Below are 26,964 nucleotides of genomic sequence, written 5' to 3'. Positions count from 1 at the left end.
AAGATAATTAGATAAAAAGCAGGCGGGGCGATGTGAAGGAGAACATGGCTTTCATGTGCAGAGAGGGAAGGGGGGAGCCGGGGAGGAGATAAGGAATGTGGGTTCCAACGTCGTCAACTTACTGAATCATGAACTAATTTTTTCAGGTTACGAGCCATCACCAACTTTGATGCACATCACTGATCATCACCATCGATGGATGTTGTTCCCCACTATTTATCATAATATTACTATGCCTTTAACTTGTACGTCTCTCTCTCTCTCTCTCTCTCTCTCTCTCTCTCTCTCTTCTTCTTCTTCTTCTTCTTCTTCTTCTTCTTCTTCTTTTTTTTAAAAAAATAAATAAATAAAAATTCTTTTTTAATGCACGGCAACCATAAATAACCAATTATTTATACTAATTAAACAAAGTTGGTGAAATGATTAACTGAATCATTCTACAGAAAACATGGAGCCCTAGTTAATATTAATTTATTATATCCAATTATCTTGCCAAATGGGTCACTTCCTTCGTGTTCTAAGAAGGATTCCCATCTCCATCTTTTTCCTCCTTGTTTAGTCCTGTACGCGCGTGATCATGAGTAGCAGTCAATCTGTCCTATTTGGATTCCTCGCAGTTGTTTAATTGGACTTTGTGCTTTTAATTACATATGTATTTGGACTTTGTAATTGGATTGTTTGTGTTGTATCAGACTTGTAATTATATATTACATTCAAAATAAGTAGTCAAAATTACTAACAAAAAAACAATTAAGTAGTCAAAATTACAATTGGAACTCTTAAAATTATTTATGGCAGTGTGTGTATATATATATATATATATAGTCCAATATAATTACCATGATTATATTGAAGCTTGGTACAAAGTCTTTTTGTACCAAAATGAAGACTTTTCCCACTCCTGGTTCATCAATTTTGATAAATATACATATATGAGTAATGATTCAATGCCACCTAAACATACAACTTTTCACCATCTTGCCTATATGGCAATGTGGTCCCCTACTACCTTTTGAGTTTTTTTATCTTTTAAAAATAAATTAAGGTGAGGGACCACCTTGCCACATAATCAAGGTGGTGAAAAGTTGTATATTTAGGTGGTAATGAATCATTACTCTCTCTCTCTCTCTCTCTCTCTCTCTCTCTCTCTCTATATATATATATATATATAAGGATTGGTTGGAATTATTTTCTTGTGTTAGTGTTCTTAGTTTTATTTTCTTGCCGATGGAATTCGGGAGATATATATATATATATATGACTACCTCATTGTGTTAGGACTGGTAATTTTTTATACAATCCACGAATTTAATACGAAATTAGCGGATTAGGATTGTGGGGTATTACCATTTAATGAAATGAGTCGGGTTAGAATTGATCGATGACCTATATATATATATATATGATCTACATATGCCCATATATACTTTAACACAACTCTAATCTGACACACAACATAAGGGTTGATGATTTTATACACTACTCGCAAATTGGACACAAAATTAACATGGTAAATAGAAGTGAGGGATTTGACTAATTTAATTAAATGCATCGAGTACTTATGGTTGACTTATATCATTTTGAGAAATGCTAGAACTCCTATCATCTTTTTAGAATTTTTCTATACTGACATGACACTCTATTTTTAATAAAAAAAAAAAAAACTATAACTTGATTTACCTCATTTGTTTTTATTAACATGTTTTTACTTTAATTATGATAAACTCCAAAATTTCAATATATTATGACTCATCTAAGCTGTTGGCCCCACGTGCACTTAGACAGACAGAGTTAGGGGTGTAAACGAGCCGATCCTGAGCGGGTATTGCCTGTTCGAGCTCGACACGAGCTGAAAAATTTTGTGCGAGCTCGACTCGCGTAACAAAAACTATTGTCCGAGCTCGAGCTCGAGCTCAGCCATTTTGGTCGATCCCGAGCTCGAGTACTCGGCTCGTATCATAATTTAAATTATTGACTTTAGCAACAAAAAAAAAATTAAAAATTAAACCGCAAATTTTCAAAATAATGTGCACTTGCACGTATTAGAATTTTGCAATAAAAGCAAACAATAAGGCAATTGCCAATGAGTCTAGAATCTGAATTACAATTATCTATGAATCTATAATAAGTAATTAAATATGGTCAAATTGATCATTATGAATTTATGAGTCATAAATCATAATTCATAACTACCTACTAATAATACTAATAATATATGATCATACGATCTAAGTATTATCATATGATAGCATATTTAATGTATTAACATGATTTAACAACTCGTATGATCTTAAATCTTAGATCTTAGATCACGTTATGTAATGATTACTAAGTATGTAATGATAAACTCATAACATATAATAAAGTGATTGCATATTTTATATTTACATGTCATATGACACAATGTTATATTATTATATGATCATATAGTCATATAATCTTATTATATAACATGAATAATATGATTAAGTATACAAATTGTCATTATATCATATGACTAATAATTAATTATTGATATTATTCACTTTTATTATTTTATATACCTATAACCAATTAATATATACTAACTAATAACTATTGTTATTTATTACTTTATGCTTACATATAGTATATTATTTATTAATATACTATATTATAAAACTAGTTTTATATATATATATATACGAGTCGATCCTTATACGAGCGGATTCACGAGCTTTAGTCGAGTCGAGTCGAGTTTATACAAGTTTGCATCGTTTAATAATCGAGTTTGATTTTCGTGTTCACAAGTAGCTCATTTAATAATCGATTCAAGCACGAGTCGAGTTTATTCGAGCCGATCTTGAGTAAGCTCACGAGTAGTTCAACTCGTTTACGCCCCTAGACAGAGTGGTCATTCAGTTAGTTTAAGTTGAAGACAGAAATCGGTAAATTCAACCACTTTGTTGCTTTCTCTGTATTTTATGGTTTTTAATTAACGAACGACAAAGATATATACTTTTGACCAGAAAAGAAGAAGAAAAAAACAAAAACAACTAACGACAAATTAAGATACAGTACCCTTAAATATTTAATCTTAAAATAAAGGCTAGCTGCGCAAAGTTATTTGGTAGGTTTCTTAAAATGCTTGTTTTTTTCTCATGTTCATGATTAGCTCTCTTTTATTTATTTTGTTTCAAATGATCGTGATTGATAGTATATTGAATGCGGGATTCTCATACGTATGCCGTAGTGTTTTTTCGACCAATAAATACAATTTAATATATTAATATATTATTTTTATATACTTAGAATAATGTAATACTTAATTTGTTAATTTTTAGTATTACTATTTGTTTTACATGATTAATACTTTATTTTCATGATTAACGTACAATATATTTGTTTTATAATTCTTAATTTGTTAATTTTTAGTATTACTTCATTACACTTATCTTACTGTAATTATAGTCATTAATGGTCTGAGTCTAACTTTATTTAGATGGAGGCCAAAAAATAAATCTTTGTAACTCTGAATATTAAAGTGTTTGATCATTTCTTATATATAATAGAAGGAATCTTTAAATAAATAAATAAAAAGTAGGCTAAAAAGCATTACTTTTCCTTAACGTGTGTATTAGAACGCTGGTCTTTTTCTTTCACAAGCACTTACAGTCTTACGCACACCTCTCAAATAAATGTGGAAAAGAAAAAAGAAAATCACATTTCAAGGAAGCTTTCTTCCTAAAAAAATATAGATTACTAATTAGAACATGTCCTCCACTGTTAGTATGTAAATTGCAAAAAATCTATGTATTAAAATTCAACAATATTTAATTAATATGTAAAACAATCAATTGTCAAGATTAATATCACGGAGCTACATTGAATCAAAGGGTTAATGCATGGCCCCATAAACTTGTCTTTTTTTCACTTTTCTCTTTCCATTCTTTCTCTCGATGGTGTAAACTGTAAAACAAAGCAGTAATTTTTATTTATTTTTTTAATGTTTTGCTAGCTAGCTAGCTACGTACATGCAACCAAATCTTACTTGATAATTAAAAAAAAAAAAAAATTAGGGACATCAAACATGCAATAAAAGATAATTAATAAAAATGAAACAGCAGAGACAAGAAGGTTCATCCCATGCATTGATCAAGTGCACCTGCCTGAACCCTGTCGAGGGATGTAAGTGCATGGATTGGGACCAGATGGCGGCACCACCCCCCTGAGGGACTGAAATTGCTCTCTCAATGACCTTGTGGCTCCAAGCTTTGGAGAAGCTAACAAAATGGCAAAGAGTAAAAGGACTGCTAGAACTTCTCTATAGGAGACACCCATCGTCGTTTCAAAGAATATATATATATATATATATGAACTTTCTTAATTTGTTCTTTTTTCTTTCTCTCGAAAAAGAAATGAAATAAGGTTAGAGTTGGGGTGAGAATGGTGGAGGAGATGGAGAGGTAGTTAACGTTATATAGAGCTTCTTTATGCTTGACCGGGTGCATATATACAAGTTGAACGAGCCATATTGGTTGAAGGTTGAACCGTGCAGAACGTATCAAATTAACACGGATGTACTCTAGCTGACGAAGACTGATTTTTATGCAGATATATATTGGTTCATACATTTGGTTTACTAATTATATATCATGGTCAAAGCATTGAAAAATAATTCTCACGTATATTTTAAAAAATGAACAAGATAATTACATGCTTTAAAAAAATTAATATGTCAATTTAATAGACTGTGGATATATTGACTTTATATATATTGGGTCTATGTGTGAAATGATATAGGTGATTCATGTTAAAATATTAATAATTAAATGATGAAATTCATCATTTCTTATTGATTTAATTTTTTTTTAAATAAGTAGTAATTTAATTTAGTATCAGAACATAAATCAACTCCGTTCATGTTTTCATCATCCATCTCATGCGTGCAAATTAAAGACCCTTAAAACTTTAATTAATGCTCTCTCCTCACATGATTATGACTCCAACCGTAAATACAACTCCAATTTAATTAGAACAGGTCTGGTCTCCAATTTAATTAGAACAGGCCAGGTCATGACTTCAGCCATGTCCACCCAACGGAACTCTTTTTCTTTTAGCCTTATTTAGTTATTTGAATTCAACAAGGTTGACACTCACATGCACAATCACAAATAGTCAAATACCGTGACAAAAACTTCAGATACTTAAGGCCCAAGTAAACCCATTCCCACTCAAGTTTATTGGTCAGAATGCCCAAAGCTCAACAGGAACAGATGAACGTACAGGTTACGGTCAATATATAGATAGAGGCCAGGTCAGTGAAGGCTAGTGCTGGTAATTTTTGACACGACCGATAAATTACTCAACACGAACTTAACACAAAATTAGTAGGTTAAGGTTGAGATGTCTAACTCGTTTAATTAAATGGGTCGAATTATGATTGACTTATATATATATAGTCTTATATTCATGTCTCGACAAGACCCAAACTCGATTCGCACGACAACCGTTAGTCCAACCAAAACATGAACTTTGAAACAAAGATTCAGGGATGAAGCAATTAAAGTAACTGGTAAAGACTAGGAATGATCGATGTAGTTGCATTGGGTAGACCAAGAGGCAAGCCAATTTCCAGGGAGTTGTAATTGTGACGATCGAAACTAAAGGAAATGCATGATTTTCTTCTCAAAAGAAAGGAGCTTGAAATACGTACTTGTAGAAATGAAAAATGATACAAAATTAAGACTACGTGCCAAGGAAGCCTATGGTTTCATGGTGATACCGTTTGACAGTAGATAATAAATTCGTGGTAGACAATTGTTTTATGTTTATTATTAGAAGGATAGGTTTTTTTCAAGAATTTGATTAACTTAGTTCTCATGGCTAGTCAGCTAAATTTGGCAACAACTACGTCATTTTTTTTTTGTTTCATTTTATAATTTGAAAAGGCAAAGATTCTGCAAACTGTCAACAATAATACAAGTTACTTTATTCAAAACAAAAACACATAAAATTTCATTTACAAAAAGTAAAGATGTTTTCTTGTTTATTGGTTTCGTTTCCCGATAAAAGAGCAACAACCTCTTAAAGTAAAAACATTCGTAATCTAATATTCCAAAAATAATCCTCAAGAATTAATTGTATTTATTCACGTACACCTATGTCACTTATTATTCTACAGCAGATCTTAACCTCCTCTAATTATGCGTCTCTGGATCTCTATATGTAGTGACCCTTTGGCCTTTTTGGCGTAAGAAGCCTTCCAAATCCAAATCCAGGCCACTCTATGTACTGTCTTTGGTGTTATTTGTCTTTCAGCTCTTGTAGGAAACTCTATTTCTAATTGTTCAGTTGTAAAAAATTCTATTTTGATTGGAGAGCTGATACACAGGGGACATGAAACCGTCCGGCCTTGCCCCCTTTTTGATTAAAAAAAATAGTTTTTAATCAAAAAGGGGTGTTGGGGGACGGTTTCTCGTCTTCCAAAAATCATTTTCCTTCTGATTGTTCAATTTTTCTTATTTTCCTCAACTCCTTCAGAAGCTGGCCAGAAATCAAGATGAATATGAGTGCCTTCAGCCGCACTCACAACTCCACACATAGCGCTGCTACAATTAGTTCTATTGGCAACATTAATTCCCTCTCTCTTGCTCCACCGCGAGGGATATATCCCCTCTGGTCTATGGATAGAAAATGCTGTGTAATGTTGCTAAGGACATTGTACTCTTTTGTTGGTCTGTTTCCATTTCCGTCATCTTATTTCAACTTTCCTTGTATTTCTTACTATTCTGGTTAAGTATGCATCGTTCTGGTTAGTCTGTACACCTGATTGTATGTTCTTTATTTCATCTCATCTTTAAAAAATAAATAAATAAATAAATCAAAGCTAGATTTGACGTAGAAAAAAGCTTCATTAGAAGAAGTCATCAAATGCCCTCTCCTTATCACTTTCAAATCCTGCACGGTGCAACAATCCAAGAAGAAAAAAATCATCACTGTTAGCACGGAAACATCCCATATTCAAAAGAGTAGCAAAAAGAAATTGGAACATAACAGTGTTATCTAAGAAGCAAGGACAAACTGAGATGCAGAGGGAATGAATTGAAACGAAAAATTTGTTCCAACAAAGTGAGAACTTTCTGTCAAACTCGGTGTTTTCTCACTTTCAATAAGCCAAGTAGAAACATGCTGATCCATCATGTGCTTAGTTGCAGCATAAAAAAATACATTTCTATCATTATTTGGTGATTTCTCATCTTCTGTTTGCTAAAGAAACTTCAATTGTTTTATGGAGCAGATCTAGATCAGCTTCTGTCTAGAAAAGTGACTTCGTTTGTAGCAATTCAGGTGTAGACGGTAAACTTGGGTAAATTTGATCAGTACCTGTTGGTAATGTATATTGGGCGAGGAGGAATTAGTGAATATTCTTAGCCTCAGAGTATCGACTCGTCCTTTAAAAGACCTGGGGCTACCTCTAGGTTCTTTTAAATCAAGGGCTGGAATGGATGGGCCGGGTGATGCAGAAGATGGAGAAAAGGTTGGCAAGTGAAAAAATCTTTATTTGTTGAAAGGAAGGAGGTTTACAATGATCACGAGTACGATATCTAGCCCCCCAACTTAATTTTTTGTTTCTTTTTCCTTGCCTGTTGGTATTTTCAATAGATTGGGGATGACTTTAATTCTATTAATCAATTGGCATACTGTTTGTGATCCCCTTGAAAATGGGGGCTTGGGGGTTAGACAGTTGTTGGTCTTTGATCTAGCTTTACTCAACAAATGATCGTGGCATTATATGGAGAGGGATAATCTTTGGCGAAGGGTGGTGGATAAGAAGTTTGGAGTTTCTTTTAAGTGCGTGGGGTCCATAATTAGAGGTCCTTATAGAGTTATTTTAGAAAAATAATATTAGAGAGCGTTGGGGGGGAATTTTTACAGATTTATTAGATTCGAGGTAGGATATAGCACTCGAATTCAGTTTTGGCATAATCTTGGGTGTGGTAACACCATGTTAAAAGAGGCATATCCCGAATTTTTCCACATTGAACGGGATAAACATGCAACAGTGGCAGAATACATGGACTAATCAAATAGCAGTTTTCATTGGAACCCAAGATTTCTTAGAGCAGTGCAAGATTAGGAACTAGAATGCTTGGTTTTCTTTCTTGAAGCACTATACCACATCAGGAGAGTGAGGATAAAAAGATATGGACTCCTGCTAGAAGCTATGGCTTTGAGGCTAAAAGCTATTATAAGGCATTAAGGTCATGAGTGACAACTCTTTTCCTTGGAAAAATATATCGCATGTCAAACCTCTGTCAAGAGAAGCATTTTTCACTTGGAAAGAAGCATTGGGAAAGAACCTTACCACAGATAGTTTGAGAAGGCGATGACTAATCATTACAAATCGGCGTTACATGTTTAAATAGAACAGGGAGAAAATAGATCAACTATTTTTTCATTGCAACATCAGTAGGGTGGACTTGTGTTTTGCTTGTTTGGGGTCAGGTGTGTCAGTCCAAGGATGGAACGTAAACTATTGAATTGCTAAAATAGACACTATGGTAGACGTTGTAGGGGTGAAAATTTGGATAGTAATTTCTTTGTGTATAATGCAGTGTAGTTGGAGAGAATGCAATGCGCGCACGTTTTGGTTCCGAGGGATGAAGCTTTTGCCCTTGGGGTCTCTTTATGCGATGACAGAACTACTAGTTCACTCTATTTTTCAAATTGTAGTCGTCCTTTGATCTTTTATTTTAGATGTTCATTTTGCTTTTGGGTGCTTCTCTTGTACACATTCTCCATATTAGGATTGCACACCTTATTGCACTTTTTTAGAGAAATTTATTACTTTTTTAAAACTTTAAAAAAAAAAAGAAAAAAAAAAAGGCACCCCAACTTATTACTTCTTCTCTTAGAATTAACGAGGGATCAATTGAGATTCTTAAATTAGACAAACATGTTTTTAGTTAAATATGATAAGGCTACGCAAAAGTATTGAGGTCAGAAAATATTCAATCTACGGTAGGAAATCAGCTTATCAAAAATTTATATACCCAAGGATCTCTTTGTTTGATTCAATCCTTTCAGTAACATAGTTTAATTTCTACTCGATGCAATACACTAAGAAGATGGACTGACCTGAGAATTCTGCTGCTGAAATATCCTGAACTATCAGCTGGAAGGAACTCGGGTTGATGGCAGAGGTTGGTGAAGTTGGAATTGGAGCTGGAAAAGAGAAATCAGAGTCGGAGGATGAAGCATCTGAGTTACTGGAAATGAATTCAATCCTTTCATCCCCATCAATGGGTCCAGAAGTTGAAGTCTGTCTTGATGAAGTAGACAAGACCATTTTCAGCTCTGAAACTTGATTTGACATGGAATATATCATCCTGAGACATACTAAATTAGATTTAGTATTAGTCAAATGACTTAAGAGAGGTTTTACAAGTTGTCATAATTAAAATGAATGTAACTTGTATCGAATGTAAATACTTGAACAATTTTCAGCAGAGGTTTGCATCAATACCATGCTCCTTTCCTTATACTTCCAAACCCCTCTTTAATTTTTATTTATTTATTTATTTCGTTGCTAGTATCATCTGCATACTTTCTCCTTCGCTCGCAAATTTTCTTTCCATTTTGACCAAGTTTTCAACGATCTTTCTACAAGAGTAGGTAACAAGGTCTATGATCTTGACTAGAATAATATGTTTTCTTATCATTAACACAAAAAAAATATACAATCATTTATTTTGGCAGTCAGAAGAGTAGAAAAGAAGCGATCAAGGCCAGACTCAAAGGGAAAGGCAAAGTGGTCAAAAGAAAAATGACTATCAAATGGTCACGGTGCTATATCAGCGCTTAAACATATTCCAAATGGTTAATTTCCTATCTGATAATCTCCTAAGAGTGAAATTTCCAAGATTGTCAGCAATTTTGTGATATTTTCTATATTATAACATAATGTTTGCACATAAAACCTGAGGGCTTTGATAAGGTTTCATCTTCAACTTGGAGAACTTAAGGGAGGAGAGAGGGCTCTCTCCCATCTCCCTAAAGAATAAAATTTATTCACATGCCATACTATCTTTTTAGAACTGGAGTTTCATTCCAAGAAACGGTTCCACAAAGTTTAGCAGTGAACTGTCACATGAAAGCATGTTTGACCTAATTAATCATCAGATTTGATTTAATTGTTGAGGAAGCACCATGTCAAATTCTACATCTAAGATTTCCAAAAAAGGATTATGTTAATCAACAATTGTGAGATTATAGCATTCTTAAAGCGAATCATACTAATACTACCTGTTCAAGGAGTCCTGAAGTTGATGAACTATTCTGTCAGTTTCTTCTAATTTTTTACGTCTTTCTTCACTTGATTCCTGGGCTTCCGCATATTTCCTTTTATATTCATCAGCTCTTTGTTTTTCTGCCTGCAACAAGGCCTGTGTAAAGTAAAACCACATCAAATATAGATTAAAAAAAGAAGTCGGAATCCCTAGGCCAGAAAAATAGGAATCTTAGTATCAGTAAGATGTGCCAACACAAAAAACAACTTAAACATGGATGCTCATTCTTCCCTAAATGCTTCTAGCAATAATCATATTCATCTTCACGTTTCATGAATGAAGTATATGATGATCAATGTAGTGGATATAAAATCAGCAAGATATGACTCTTGATGGAGCATGAAGAGTACAGATGCTATCAAGACCCATAAAGATGGACGCTTATCAAGCCAATGTACAAAGAAATTATATATAAATCCAGTCTTGATAACTTGGAGATAGTAGGCAAGATGATGAGAGGTCAAGTGACATGGCGTATTAAAAGAGAAAAGAGGACAGGTATCTGCACCTGTGGGAACGAGAAACATGAGCCAAGCTAGAGGCACAAAAGTGCACAGGTTGAATTCTACGGAAAAAAAATTTGGTGCGACACCATGGACTTTAAGGCCTGTATTTCTAACTTGGGGATTTTTATGTGGCTTGAGACCATCGATCCTGCAGCTTCAGCGGCTTCTTAAAAAATGCAGGCAAGACTGATATCATGTAACTTAGATGAAAAATAGGGACAATTAGATACTCAAATCTCTAAGCTGCAAACAAGTTGAGCTGAGCCAGGCCAGCTATTTTATAGCTGAAGTTTGGCCTCGTCAAAAAGCAAAATACTTGAACTCAAGTCGTGAAAAAGTTGAGTCAGCTGTTTGACCTCAGATTGGAAATATTTCCTGGTTTGTGAGCCATCAAAGCTTGCTTGATATGTGAGTGAAAGGTGCTCTAAATGTTAGAATTTGTGAATCCAATTGTCTGAAACCAACAACAGATAAAGGGGGAAAAAGATTAATCCAATTGCTGGATTTGTTAGAGCGTCCAACTTAAAAGTTAAAACTGTTGGATGTGGCCTAAAGTGTATATCAAGCTTGTAAATACAAATGACGTTAATGTTCCCCCCCTCATGTGCAGGCCTGCCCAATAACATTGAACCAAATGCAGGCATTGGCATTGCACATGCAAAGTAAAGAAATTACCGGAATGGGGGTTACTAGACTTGGACCTTGGACCTCATAGACAACTAAGCTCTAATATCATGTTGTGTTGATGACTAGAAAGAGGATGGAAAAGATTGCGAGAGCGAACCCATGAGTAATTGGCTTCTCATTCACATGTTATAACATGTAAAAGTACAAAGTTCCCTGCCATAAATATACTGTAATAGGAAATATTACAATTGATTAGTCAATTACCGTGTTAGATTCTGTAACCAGTATAGAGAGAGAAGATGTGCCAGGGGGGAGGGGGTGGAAAAGACCTATTTTTCCTTTGGTAACCATTCTCCTCCTAATTCAAAATTTCTCAACTATAATTTCCCCCTAATTGGTAGATCTCTTAAAATGATCTTCTGTATGTTAAATTCTATAATGGCAAAATCACCAGCCTTACTCAAGGAAGAAACTTACTATGTCAGCATGCCCATCTTTTTTAGTCATAACATTTGCATTGACAGATGCTTAAGATCCAAAAATATGAAGATTGATGGAACCTTTCCTTGCAGGGAAGGAAAGCAAAGAAAAATAAAATAGAAGAATGCTGGAACATTTGAAATGTATAGGTTTAATAAGCACTACCTTCAAATTTTCCACTTCCATGATGAGAGTCTCAATCTTTTCAGCACCTTGGTCAGGCATTGAGGGTTCTCTAATTACAGGGCAAGCTTCTTCAATCACTTCTTGGGCAACCTGACATTCATTAACAACCAACACATTTCTTTCATCAACTAAGAGTGATGCTTCTGGTGCAGTACTAAGTATAATAGCAGAACATGCACCGTTCATTTCATAATGCTAATTGGAAGCAAACAGTTTTCGGTGGTGGAACATTTGTAGATATAGGAAATGTCCTTAGTTAACTAATCTCTATCATAAGTTAACCATGTCTAAAAGTGCCCATTTTTGAATCTCTTGAACAATTACCTGTTAGTCAGATACAGCTAGCATATATTTGATTCAGCACATATATTTAGCCTTAATTATAGCTGTAAATATTCTGTAATTATAGTTGCCTTATTAGTTTCCTAGAATCACGTAATTGCTGATATTCAGCATTGTAATGATCGATTTATTTTCTATATAAGACGAGCACTCTCACAAAGAGAGGCATTCAATCCAATTGACATTACCATTCAAGTATCAATACTGGACATGCAAATTCACACGCACACAGACTTCATGGAAGCTCATAGAGAATTTTTGAATGCCTTGAAGGAGGACTTTGTATGAGTCCTATTATCTTAGTTTATTTTCATAGTAATGTTTTTTACAAAGAGAAGAACTCTAGATGATAGCCCTCGTACTATTAAAAGCACATAATTCTGTCAGAAGGAGACAGCTAAGTACTAGTAACATGGCTAGGTAGCATTCTAGGAGAAGGCGAAAAGGTATTAGATATAACATGATAGTATGCAAAACATGCATTCTTCAAAAGTTCCCTGAAGACAGGATATCAAATTTCGAAAAAGAATTACTTAATAATTTAACAGAACTACGTAAGAACAGTGGTTACCATCATTTGTTTCCTAAGCTCTCTGCTCACAGCTCTCCCTTTCCATCTGCTTTGCAAAATAGTTGATGCGTTCTTAAGCTTATTATACTCTGAAAAAGCTCTGTGGCAGCGCCAATTGTCCTACAAGTTTCTATAATCAATCTTGGAGAACATGAAAAGCAACAAACTATTAATACTAAGCAATACAAAACAGCTATAAAATAACCTGAATGATAGTTGCAGCCTTCTTACGCTCCCTGTATCTGAATTCATTACGAGCAACCATAGCTCGTAAACCTGTCTGCAAGATCAGCATAGAAAACTTAGTTCCGATGTAGGATTTTCTGGCCAAGAATCTACGCAAATCCCTCTGAATTTTAACAGCAGCTGCATCCCTTTTCAGAAGCTCATATAACTTGCGAGCCAGTTCTCCTGGAAGTCATAACAATAAGAAACAAGAAATTCTGCATTCAGCCAAAAGAAACCTTAGAGCATGGGAAACTAAAAACTGTGTAAAAATAATGGTACTTAGTGAAATGGTACATGCATCAGGTGATAATGTCCAGGTGTATAAAGGACACATTCTGAAAATAATGGTACATTTCCAATAAATGGGCATTTGAGGGACTCACCTCTCCAAAAGGATTGTATACGAATGATGTAGGATTTTCTGGCCAAGAATCTACGCAAATCCCTCTGAATTTTAACAGCAGCTGCATCCCTTTTCAGAAGCTCATATAACTTGCGAGCCAGTTCTCCTGGAAGTCATAACAATAAGAAACAAGAAATTCTGCATTCAGCCAAAAGAAACCTTAAGAGCATGGGAAACTAAAAACTGTGTAAAAATAATGGTACTTAGTGAATGGTACATGCATCAGGTGATAATGTCCAGGTGTATAAAGGACACATTCTGAAAATAATGGTACATTTCCAATAAATGGGCATTCGAGGGACTCACCTCTCCAAAAGGATTGTATACGAATGATGTAGGATTTTCTGGCCAAGAATCTACGCAAATCCCTCTGAATTTTGACAGCAGCTGCATCCCTTTTCAGAAGCTCATATAACTTGCGAGCCAGTTCTCCTGGAAGTCATAACAATAAGAAACAAGAAATTCTGCATTCAGCCAAAAGAAACCTTAGAGCATGGGAAACTAAAAACTGTGTAAAAATGATGGTACTTAGTGAAATGGTACATGCATCAGCTGATAATGTGCAGGTGTATAAAGGACACATTATGAAAATAATGGTAAATTTCCAATAAATGGGCATTTGACGGACTAACCTCTCCAAAAGGATTGTACACAAATGATGTAGGATTTTCTGGCCAAGAATCTACGCAAATCCCTCTGAATTTTGACAACAGCTGCATCCCTTTTCAGAAGCTCATATAACTTGCGAGCCAGTTCTCCTGGAAGTAATAACAATAAGAAACAAGAAATTCTGCATTCAGCCAAAAGAAACCTTAGAGCATGGGAAACTAAATACTGTGTAAAAATGATGGTACTTAGTGAAATGGTGCATGCATCAGGTGATAATGTCCAGGTGTATAAAGGACACATTCTGAAAATAATGGTACATTTCCAATAAATGGGCATTTAATGGACTCACCTCTCCAAAAGGATTGTATGTGAATAGATGCCTTCCGCATACTAACAAACTTTTTATGAGTAATATGAGTTCTAATCTGCTTTTGGATGACCTTGGCTGAGATGCCAAGCATGCCTGCTCTCTGTGCATCCAACTCAGCCATCTGACCAGCTTTTAGAAAAATCTTTGTTTTCCCAATCTGGAAAACCATTTATGGGTCAATTGCCTATGCAAAGACATCTCGCAAAAGAAGGATGTTCATTAAAATGTGAGCTAATATGATTATGCTCAATTCACAGCTAGTTCAAGCATAGTAAATGAGAAGTCCCTCGAAATAGATAACTTCAGTTTGTCCACCAGGTTGAGGCCAATAAACATATTAGAGCACTCAAAGGATTATAATTGTAATTTTAAGGGTTAACAGACATCAGATGCTCCTCAAACTGTGAAAGGTTCGGGTGTCACCTGATAACCTGTAAGGCCCATCTTCTCCAGAATCTTTTTGCATGCTACCTCTTCTTCATAGCTGCTACAAATGCATAGTTTCAGAAATGAGAATTTAACAACATACAATCAGTAAACATGAGAAAGAACTTGAATATGGGCAAGTGAAGAAAACATATAACATTAAAACTGTTATATAGATTGGAACATAAACTGATACTTACTTGCCTCCCAAAGCCTCTGCTGCAAGGATACCAAATCGAGTTAAAAATTCGAAAAAGGTCCTGCAAGTAGGGTATCCAGCGCATTTGATTCTGATTGCTTCTAGAACCCCCTACACAAATGAAAATGAGAATAAAGTGCACAACCATTAATAAATAATAGCACATCATGAATTCAGCTTGTACTTACACCAGAACGTAGTTGTTGCATGACGTTGTTATTCTCAAATATTGAAGGTTTTAAAAAGTTATTTGGCTTCACACATCTAATGTAGTGGGGCTCTGTGGAATTTAGTGTATCCATCAATTGCTGCAACTGTAGCTGCACCAATTAAGTCAGAACATGAGGTTTGAGCTTTTCACAACAGTATGGTATTGATTGAGTTGTTAACATAACACATAACTTCATAAATAATTTCCTTCCAGTTGCAGTAATTTACTGAGGTAAATCCACCACAATTGTAAAGAAGATGATAGGAAATAAGATACCTTAAAACGAGAACCAATAGATGAGAACTTAGAGGATTTGGCCGTTTCATCAGAAAGTGAAGGGAAAAGGCCCGCTACAAAGGAACAACTGGAAGAACTCAACAAATTTTGATGTTCGACAACAACATAATCTTTATTTTTGCATAAAAAATGATCAGACTGATATTGAACCTGAAAAGAAGTGCATAAAAACCGAATATACTTCAACGCCAATCCACGTTACAAACATTAACCTATACAGCAAATAGAGAATAAAACTTACTTCTCCTGCATAATGAACTATGGTAAAGTCCGAGCGCGTCAATTTTGGCTTGATGAAGTGTCTATGATCTTTGAATGTCTGATAAAGCTTTTGTGAAAATGTTTCATGAGTTGTCTTTGGAAACATACTGTAAAAGTAAGTGCTAACCAAATAAGCAAATTATAAAAATAAAATAATTAAATTAAACTAAACCCTCAAAATAAAGTGAAAAATAAACTGCCTTGTAACATGCTATTATCAAATCATGGAATGCATTCTAACGAAGCTCGCTGTTGGATCACTTTTCACATCTCCTGCCTACCTTGTATACTAAATCTGAATACTAGAGGTTAGGAGGTGCCCTTATATCGTGTGCAAAACTGAAATTTTATCATATAATTCTTTTAAGACAAAATGTTTTTATTGATCAGATACCTTACAGCATCTGATTGATTGTGATATTGGGCCAATTGCATTGATTATGCCAAATACATATATACACATCAACAAAGAAAGAATCAAGAAATGTTATCATACCAAGCTTCATCCAGCAAGGCAATGATCCCACACAGTTTCTGCAAAAACACGGTGCATTAAGAGAGGTGTGCGACAGCTAATTCAGCAAATCACATACTCAGTTGAACTGCTAAATGAACAGCACGGAAATAAACCATAATAAGACATGATGAGCAATAGGATGTCAATTGATTTTTTCCAATTTACTGTTGCTTTAACATTTCTGTTGGAGAAGACATATGGAAGACATGATGAGAATATCTATCCCCATTATGTTATCTACAAGTAATGGACAATGATTTCATTTCTATTCTTCATTACAAACATTAAAAACAAAATATAAGTACAAACATGTACGTTTGAACATAATAAAGGTGCTCACCACTCACCAGTAAATGACCAGTGGCCCTCGTACCCTAGTGGTATTAGCACTAAGCTCCTACAAGGCAGAATGCTATAGTAAAACAAGTTTCCATTGAGTAACTTTAGCATGCATGTGCGTAGGCCAGTCTCACCTTTAGCTCATCAGTATGGTTACCAAAGAATAACTACCAGAACATTGTGTAGATGAGTAGACAGTTATCAACTACAAGAAAAAGGATAAGGAAACCTTTTCAATAAGATCCAGGATATCTTGGTTATCAACAAATTCTATGTAGCTCCAATCAATTTCCTCCTTTGTGTATTCCTCTTGCTCCATCTTGAACACATGCTGAAAGACATCATGATGCTCAGATTGTATGTTGAAGAAAATCAGTAACCAGTAAATTTGTTAAATACAACATAACTCATACGTGGTTGAAATGTTGTTGCAGCTTTTCATTTGTAAAATTAATACAAAACTGCTCAAAACTGCAAAAAATAAATATAAAAAGATAAGTAGAAAGCATGGCTAATTTCAATACGAGAATTTCATCTATAACTTATCAGTCATTGTACCAATCACCAATTCCAGTGGCATTTGGGGGGCTTTCCAAGTGACCTCAATTTAAGAAGTCAGTGGTTCAAGCCACCCTGTGCAACACAAGGACCAGAAGAACAGGAGCAATGCAAATAAATAATCTTCTTGTTTTTTACTCACGCATACAGACATAAGCACATATCTGTAGTTATATAACTACTTAATCAATCATCACCTATTAGTTTTAAAGCTTTCAAAACCATAAATGTCAAGGACCCCGATCAGACATTTTGAGGCAGGATCTTGCCCAATTGAGACGTTGATTTTCTCCACTAACCTGGAAGCAATAAAATCCATGGAGGTGTAAATGATTCTTCTCCATAAAAATAAGAAAGCATACCGTTATTATATAACATTACATCTATGACCCAAAGGGCATCTTACCAGTTAAACAAGTGAGAATATATTGTCCTGGCTAAACCATCCCTGCTAACTGTAGCGCCATGAGGATCAAGGGTTTTCTTGATAATTTCTTCTGGGGTAATCATTACACGCTTACACAGTGCATCTTCTAATGCATGAGGATCACACCTGAGAAAGGGACAAGATCAACAAATACAGCACATGCAAAAGAAAAGGAAGTATCTTATGATGATAATAGCAAAACTTTGGTCACACATGAGAAGATCAGCTGTTATTTGAAGATGAAATTTGGATTCTTCATCTTCTACAATTGCTGAATCACTTTCTTCCCCCTTAGCAAAATCAATGTTGCCAAGATGAAGAATTGCTGCCACTACTCTGAATATTGCATCCTGAGAGAGAGAGAGAGAGAGAGAGAGAGAGAGAGAGAGAGAGAGATTATTCCCTGTTTTACTGCATTAATTATGTTTGAAATATGCAGCAAACAAGTGTTTAGATCCATACAAAATCAATACCTGCTCTTTTCGACTTATCCCAACAATATCCATGGCTCTCTTAGTAGTAAGATAATCATCAGCATCACTTACACCAGCCAGTTCGTAGCAATTTGATTGATTAAGATAGTGAAATGATTTAGGATTTCCCAACTTGTATCTCTCTTTCTCCTGATAGGAATTAAGAATCTATTAAGTTGAATGATTTAACTTCTACGAAATATTTCAAGGTAAGACACCTACCTCATGGGGAGCTGCACAGAGAAGGTAGAAACAATGGTAGTTGCGCTCAGGGTCTGAAATTTGGCAAACACGAGATCTTTCGAGAAGATAAGTTCTAATGGCTGCCCCTGATATTCTTCCTTTCTTATCAAATTGAATCTCAACAAATTTTCCGAAACGACTGTGTAGAGAACATCAGTAGGTATAGACTGCCAACATGTTATGAAAATCACATTTGTCTTACATTAAGTAATATAAATGAGCAAGAGATAGTTCATTTTCTAAAATATCCCTACTTACCATGGGAAATATTCATGTGAAAAAAAGAAGGAAGAGAGATACCATCTAAATACTTTTGTTATTTCTACTTCCATTAGGAACTATGCTGCAATCTAACTGGCAAACCCTGTTGAAATCTCACTAAAATGTCAAAACCATATCATGCTCGTAGCTATAAATTCATTATTTAAAAATATCTACCTGAAGTTATTATACACTATGATATGAAAATTCACCGGATCCCTTTATACGTATATATGTACATACATGCATGTGCCAGTGTGTGTGGAGATGGAAGCAGGCAGTTTAATCAAAGCCAGTCAGCCAAAATGTAAAGGCCAGGTTCATCAATCCATAAATATTTTCACATAAAAACATGCACGCTGAAAGCATGAGTATTAGCTTCTCACCTGGAATTGTTATTTCGAACAGTTTTTGCATTGCCAAATGCTTCCAGAACTGGGTTTGACTGCAGCACATCAGATAGAACAAGAGCTTCAGAAAGGCCAAGTTAAAAATTAATATGACCTAATTGGAAAAAGAGGGGCAATTAATGTAAATTCTTTTAAGGGAAACTAGACATGCAAGGCTTCAGATCTCATCATACTAGAATTAAGGAGGCAACTATACTCTGCAAGTTGCGCTCTAGATTTCATCTTTCAATGATGAAGAAAGAAAGTCTTAGAATGATTAGATCATAGACTAGCAGCTGTAATCTCCTCCAGTCAGCTTTGGGAATGCTTGTCGAGATATAGAGCCTCATAATAGTGCAAGAATTTAATATATAACAAGGAAGTCAATTTTACAAATAATTTTTTTCTTGTGAGGCAGATTCTTCATGTCCAAACTATCTCTCATTCCTGCTTACAGGAGTTGACTAAGAATGGTTTTGTACAACACCAAATCCGTTGTCCAAGCTCCCTGAATTAGTGTGTCCCCTAGATATTGGCTCTGCTGATAATGGTATAGGACTTAGGTTCAAATCTTGACAATTAAGAAAAGATTAATTTTTTTTTATGAGTAAATTTAGTTTTATTGAAAGCGAAAGGCGCCCCTACGTACACTGGAAGTATACAACAGGAAACACCTAACAAGAAGAGGAAAAAGAAACAAGAAAATCAGCAAAGCTGATGGAAAGAGGGTACAGAAAAGCCATCGACCAGAGATACAGTGTATGGAGAAACAACTCTAACACCTCCTCTAGGGAGCTCTCTAGGTTCTCAAAACATCTAAGGTTTCTTTCTCTCCAAATACACCAAAAAATGAAGATAGGCACCATCTTCCATGTTGTAGCGCTCCTCTTTAAGAAAAGATTAATAATACATTCATATTGTGTTCCTTGGGAAAGGTGACTCCTTAGTGCAGATTAATAACACTTCGAGAACATATCTGGAACATCTATCCACAACCACGATAAAGCTGGTTAAAACTTAGTCAAAAAGCAAACCAACTAATACTGAATAATCAGATTCTGGAACGCGACTCCTGTTCAATCCTTATCCTTTATGCAGCTGAATAACTTATTGAAACAGAATTTTTGGTAAATGACTTCATCTACTTAATCGTAATGCCTAATTCACTACTCTAATCTCCGTCATCATACAGATCAGGTTTTCAAGTAAATGCAGATGCCTTGCACCATGCAAAATCTGTCATGCAAGCGTGTTAGTAGCTGTTTCTGCAAAGGCATGCTGTGCTTGCAACCTGCAAACTATGTTTTGAAGATGTCACTAAATACACAATATGGTCATAAAAGGAATTCTGAGGATATATTATCTGGTTATTGAAAGAGAAGATGTTATTTATAGCCATATAAGGCACGTTTCCATTTTTTTTTATCAGCTTATTTTAGGGGTATTCAAAGAGACTACAAATTCATTTCCTAAGGATCTAATCTAAACGTTTGAATGCATTTAACCTGTACTTTCTGGAGTCACACCAGAAAATAAGATATGATCACAAAAAGAGAAGCTTCTTATTATGTTATTGCTTTATAAGGAAAACAAGCCATCAAATATCATAGAGACTTGAAGCCCTTTGACTTCTGCCATAGAATGCAAACCTTGAACCTAAACTAGAATGACTAATTAATACCAAGTAACTTAACAGCCCTCAGATACCTCTAAACTAAACATTTAATGACTCTTTAAACTCACATAACTAACTTTATCGATTTATGGTCAGATTTCTAATTGGATCGTAATTCCAACTATACCTCTTGCAGATTTTCTCTCACTAATTCCCATCAGAAAATATGTTCAGCTTTCAAATCGATCAAAATGTTCAATCCAACTTATACACCGACACCATTTATTTTCCCCTTACACAGGCACGCTTGTCCTTTTTGTACAGCCCATGAAATTTCGAAGCTCTGATTTGTCTTACTTATAAGTTAGTGTGAGATCATCCTGCTTACTTCTAAAACTTGTTGTTCAATAGTCCGTCCTTCAGCTGCAGTATGACCACCTAAATAGGCAAGGTAACGCATAAGCATTTTGGTTGTTTCCGTCTTACCAGCGCCACTTTCACCACTAACCAGAATAGAGTTGCATTTTCCCTCATTAATCATTGCCCTGATCCAAGTTTAAGCAATTCAGAAGACGAACTGCATCATCTTTTAAGAAAACAATGTAGAATGTAAACGGAACATAAGCTTACCTATATGCAACATCAGCAACTGCAAAAACATGAGGGCTGAGTTCTCCAAGTGGCACTCCCTTGTAACGTTTCATCATGTAATCATCATACAAATGTGAGAGTCTTTGGAATGGATTGATAGCAATAAGAACGTTTCCAGTATAAGTCTGCCATCATGTCAATGTATTATAACAAAGCCACCCAAATCTGCATTTGTTAATAATTTTCTCTCTCCAGAGTGAATATTAACTGATAAAAAACTGAAGCAGAGGGTAGTCTTACATAAATTTCATTGATCTCAAATCTAGTTGCCAAATTATGCAGAACTCCAGGTTCATGCAAATATGTCAGCTTAGTCATGTCATCAACCCGAGCTTCAGGACTTTCCATATCCATGGGATATAATTTTGAAAAATTTGCAACAACCTGGCCAATATCAATGTAGGATATGTAGAAAAGCAGGATATATAAGAACAAAGTCAGTTTACCAAATGAATAAACGTATGAATTCAAGTAAGGGATCAATGAATTCATTATATGGAACATAAAATAAGGGGTGCCCTTTGTAATGAAAACGAAATTATTGATAAAAATATTAAAATGATGAAAAGAAAGGCATTTCCTTTCAAAAAGTTTTAAAAAGTTAAGAAAACCTTTTAAGTTACGGCAAGAGACTAAAATCAAAAAGGGTTGGATTATAATCTCTTACAAGAAGAATTGTGAAGAAGATTGAAGACGTTAAAATCTAAGAAATGTATCTGAAGCAGAACTTGTACGAAATTGAACAAAATAGAGAGCTTATGCTTTACAGGATGCATTAAAAGTCTCCATGTATCTTCGGATAATAAAAAGGGTATACATACCTTACAGTAATTAACTTCTGATTTTTTCCCTACACATTATAGTCTTCTAAGGAAACCACATAATTTTATAGTGAATTGAGAAGTTTATGAATATAAAAAATATCTTAACTATCTAGCAGGTTCACAAACCCTGAAGCTGTGGACATGTTTTTTAAACCCCAAACAACATAATTATATGAACTAGGTACCTGAATTGCATCTAAAACAGTGAAAAATCTTCAACTAGAGAAAATGAAATCTCAAATATTATTTACCTCCATAAGAAGAGGAGTGACATTTAGCGTGTGAATAGTTGTAATTCTAGATTAAACCTTACAAACAAGATAATTGAGATGTTTTACCACCAAAAGATTCTTGGTCTCTGAAAATCTTCATTTAGATTATGTCAAAAATAAAGGGGGAAAAGCACCTTTTAACCGTTGGATCTTCAAAATGTTTTACAAAGCACAATTTCACTTTCTAACCTAGTTTAACTTATTGGATTTTAGAAAATTAATATCAGGACATGACATGTTTTTATATAGTTTGAAGTATTACATAATATTTCCACATTGTCACGACCTTGTATATTCTTCTTATTCAATCTTGTAAGAGTAATATGCTAAAGGAAAACAATTTCAAGGAAAGATCCCAAGTATAAGGTTGTGATATTTGAAAACAGTTTAAAGCACAAAATGCCAGGTAACAAAGGCTAGTAACACTTTGACACCAACACAGAAAATGAGAAAATTGAAGTTCATTTTTTCCATTCGGTAGGATATGCAAAGCTCGTCAAGCCAGTACTTGATCTCAAATTGATGAACCAATTAAGGTTGGAAGGGGCGCGTGTACATGCACATATCCAATAGTAAGAAAAATACGGACAAGGAATGTACAAGGAAAATAAAGATCATGTACTCTGTGTACAAGGAAAATAAAGATGTCACAGGAGGCAGTTTGCAAGAAATGTTTCTGTAACAGCCCATTTTCTGGAAATGTGATAAGAAGCTTTTCCATGTTTCACCTCCACCTTTTATCTTTTTTTATTATTATTTAAGAAATACATAAAAACAGAAATGACCAGTCTAAAGAATTAAAAAACAAAACAATTCAAAATGCAAAGGAAGTTCAAATATGTAAAATTCTTGAAACCAAGCTGCAAAGAATTCCAGATTGGAAGAACATTGTATTAAAAGACAACTGGACTAGAAGACCACGAGATTCAATGCCTATTAGACCGGAAGGAAGATTATTTGACATCTTATGAGCTCAACTCACCGTCTTCCCGTTACTAGTTTGAATCTCAGCCTCCCCTCCATTAATATCAATCACTTGTCCATCAATCCAAACTAATTCTTGATCTTCAACCCAAATGTGAGAACCAACAACAACATTCTCTGGCATGCCCTGCAGCAGTTGAAATGTACAATATTATAATTGCTTAAGATCAAAGCTGATGCACAATATTTTATTTTATTTTTCTTTTCATTTTTTTTGGGGTAAGAACAGAAAATCTATATAAAAAAAGCATCAGAATTGAAAAGCCTGATATTATATAGGCGTGCGGGGAGCGAAGTCCCTACAGTACGATAAGGTTATATTGGAGATTTTTCACGTATCAGTCTAGGGTTGTAACTATTAACTGGAGATATAAGTTTTAGCCCTAGTTTGTTTTAAGGATATAGTGAAAACAAGTTCTCTCTTGTGTGAACGTAGGTACAATGTCGAACCAGATAAATCTATATGCAGTTTTTCTTTCTCTGTTTTTTATTTCACCATATTTGCATAGAATCAACAACAGTGTATATCCATATTTTCACTCAGTAGAGCAGATGCTCAACAGGAATTTCATGATTTAGCTCATACGTTTCCAAACTAAAAAACCATGTAGGTAGAGATCTCAATGGCTATTCAACAAGCATAGATATAGCCTATTCTAGATTCATAGCAAGTGTCTGAACCTTTTGTCAGAAAATATCAAAATTTCCACCAATCCATTATAAGTAATCCATCTTTTTATCACTTTAATTTTTCATATTAAAATAAATGGGAACTATATGGATATCTCTACTTAAATGGAATTGGTTTGGCACCTGGGCCCAATAATTTCCTTCCAACTCAATTGATGATATTTAATTATATTCCAATATAATGAAAATGTACTCGAATAGCGAGCATACAAAATATCTGTGAATTTCATCACCATTTTCTTTGTAATTCCAACAATCCGACGCTTTTTATTACTGAATTTTCAAATTTTCACACTACTTTCTTCATTCTGAAGCACACACATTTTCACTATTCAAATTTATGAACAAGAGTAAACAGTGTTAGAGATTTCAGAGTCACCATGGTTGTAATACATAGAAAACCATTTCTATCAATGCAGAGAACCCATAAAAAAAAAAATTAACAAACCGAAAAACAAAGAATACGCGAAATAGACATCACAACCACATTTCAGCAAACCCACACTGTCCACAGATAAAGTCCAAAGCTTGATGCAAACTCCGAAAAACAGAGTTAAAGCTCACACATACCATTTCTAACCAATGTGATTCCCAGCTACAGAGGTTTTCCTCATCAAATACTACTCCAACTTATTCAAAAGCGAAAACCCAATTCAACTCTACTTCCAACCAAACCATTTCAAAGGTCAATTCGAAATTTTCATCAAAGATATTCCAATCCAGGTGAAAAAAATAAGCCAATTGACGCAGGGGAAACTTTCTCTCTCTTTTTTTTCTTTTTCTTTTTTTCTTGTTGTTTATTTGTCTTCTTCTTTCTTGGCCTGGCGTTTGTCTTGGCTCCCTTTGGTTTGCGGATGTGCCATTCTTCAAAGGCCTCCAGTTTCGTCGCCATTTTTCTTGGAAGCTCTTGTGGCTCTCTGCTTCTCTTCAGTTTTAGTCTCCCTGTGTGTGAAATGGGAGCATAGAGTCCGGATTCTGTATGAGACTGGTTTAATTGATCTTATTGGGCAGAGATTGGGCTATCTCAAACCCAAGCCCTGGCCCATTTCTATCCCTACATGGGCTCTTATTTCGGGTCAAATACTATAAGGATTCTTTCCCATACTTTTTGCTATGAGATCCGGTGAACTAATTTTAATCTAAAAATTGCACAATTCAAGACTGGTGGTTCCATTAAATAGAGAGTTTTCATAAATTTAGCCCAGTAGATTTTATTTTTTATTTTTATTTTTTTTGTGTTTTTATATGGTTTGCTCTAATGAAAAATCGCCAAATATTTTTTATAGTTTCATATTATTTGAGAAGCAGGAAGGAAGAGAGAGAGCAAAGAGAAACTGCATAAAAAGAGTGTGTGAAAATAAAAAGTCTTCGAATGTGAATTGAGATCGAGTGCAATTACCTGTCATATTGCTTGTAACTTAGGCAAGCAATTATGAAAGGGTCATTTTGGGACTACCTGCCCAAACAAGTGTTCAGGCAGCCTGAAATTTACTCGAGCATATATAGGCCCAAGAAAGAAGGTCCCTCTCACTTGACTGAAAATATTTTTAGATTAACTAATATTTTAAGTCACACCAAACATTCAAAAATAGAAAAAACTTTTTCCCGAAGATATTTTATACCGAAACAAATGAGGCATTAATTATATTAAATTTTAGGAAAATTACACTTTATCCCCTCAATTTATATTCTAATTTACAAGGTCATCCAATTTTTCAATTTAGTTAATATACCCTACTAATCTACTATCTGGACCCAAAAACAAAAATTAAGGTTCACTCAAGACAAAAACCATTTGTGGGTCTTTTAGCCCCCCTAGAACCCATATATGAACTTAACTATTTATTGATTTATTTATATGGAAATATAGAATATGATTTATCAATTCACCCCTCTAGCCTTTCCCTAGAGGCAGCCTCCTCCATTGAGTTAGGATCATTATTGAATATCGCATTTCTAATTCTCTAGCAGAATCTGAGAATTGAAGTTCTTCAAAAGTACAGCTCCTGTCAATTTATAGATATATAGACATTTCAAAATGAAAATGGGGGCTCTTTTTGAAATGTTGAAGACATATAGTACATGTCCTTCTTGACAAGATTGGTAATTTTTCAAAGTATTATTGATCACTAGAGACAATTAAGGGCCATTCAATTCAACTCAAGTACCAAATTCAGCAAGAAGAAAACCAATATATAATCCTTTTCTTTTCTTTTTTTTCAATTTCAATTTAATTTTGCAGTTGACCAACGGGTCAGAGAAGAAGGTCCGGTCAAAGTTTTTGGCCAGAGTTGCCGTCTTTCCAGAACTTAATTTGTGAATGTTTAACAAGTTGAACCATTACAATTGACCACCTTAATTTTCATTTCCTTATAATAAAGATGGCATGATCCTCCAAACATCCTCGGGTCATGCATGTATTCCCAAGATAAATATAGGAAAATAAGAGCAGGGAAAAAAAAAAAGAAAATACAATTTCCTTACGAACTCATTTGACGGTACGTCCACGTGAGTGCATGCCATATAACAAAATTTAATTGTTTAGTGACTGGCATGCATGGTTAATACTGCTACGTGAACTGTCACATCACTTTGTAAGTGTCATACCCCCAACGTACAGCACCAACAAAAAAAAAAAAAACCAATTAGCCATAAAATTTTTGATTGGGTAAATATCTAATTGATGATTCAACTA

The 26,964-nt window shown here is 34.6% G+C and overlaps 1 protein-coding gene across 1 annotated transcript; it reads right to left on the bottom strand.

Moving 5' to 3' along the window:
* Nucleotides 1–6,282: 6,282 nt before the first annotated feature.
* Nucleotides 6,283–25,223, bottom strand: LOC133857321 (myosin-11). The gene is made up of 29 exons (XM_062292541.1): nucleotides 24,840–25,223; nucleotides 23,578–23,706; nucleotides 21,740–21,883; nucleotides 21,479–21,624; nucleotides 21,237–21,393; nucleotides 19,231–19,289; nucleotides 18,563–18,722; nucleotides 18,341–18,490; nucleotides 18,081–18,217; nucleotides 17,847–17,993; nucleotides 17,638–17,739; nucleotides 17,296–17,353; nucleotides 17,112–17,213; nucleotides 16,523–16,560; nucleotides 16,007–16,133; nucleotides 15,745–15,915; nucleotides 15,446–15,577; nucleotides 15,259–15,368; nucleotides 15,056–15,119; nucleotides 14,612–14,789; nucleotides 14,286–14,411; nucleotides 13,960–14,085; nucleotides 13,634–13,759; nucleotides 13,228–13,433; nucleotides 13,023–13,142; nucleotides 12,089–12,199; nucleotides 10,267–10,406; nucleotides 9,100–9,350; nucleotides 6,283–6,918 (listed from the first exon to the last, which is right to left on the bottom strand). Exons 1-29 carry the CDS (start codon nucleotides 24,840–24,842, stop codon nucleotides 6,875–6,877), a joined length of 3,564 nt encoding a protein of 1,187 aa, XP_062148525.1. The 5' UTR covers nucleotides 24,843–25,223; the 3' UTR covers nucleotides 6,283–6,874.
* Between the last annotated feature and the right edge of the window lie 1,741 nt (nucleotides 25,224–26,964).

This window comes from Alnus glutinosa, chromosome 14 (assembly GCF_958979055.1).
Source record: "Alnus glutinosa chromosome 14, dhAlnGlut1.1, whole genome shotgun sequence".
In the NCBI taxonomy this organism is placed as follows: domain Eukaryota; kingdom Viridiplantae; phylum Streptophyta; class Magnoliopsida; order Fagales; family Betulaceae; genus Alnus; species Alnus glutinosa.
Note: the sequence above shows the minus strand (reverse complement) of the source record. Positions and strands in the feature narration are given on the sequence as shown.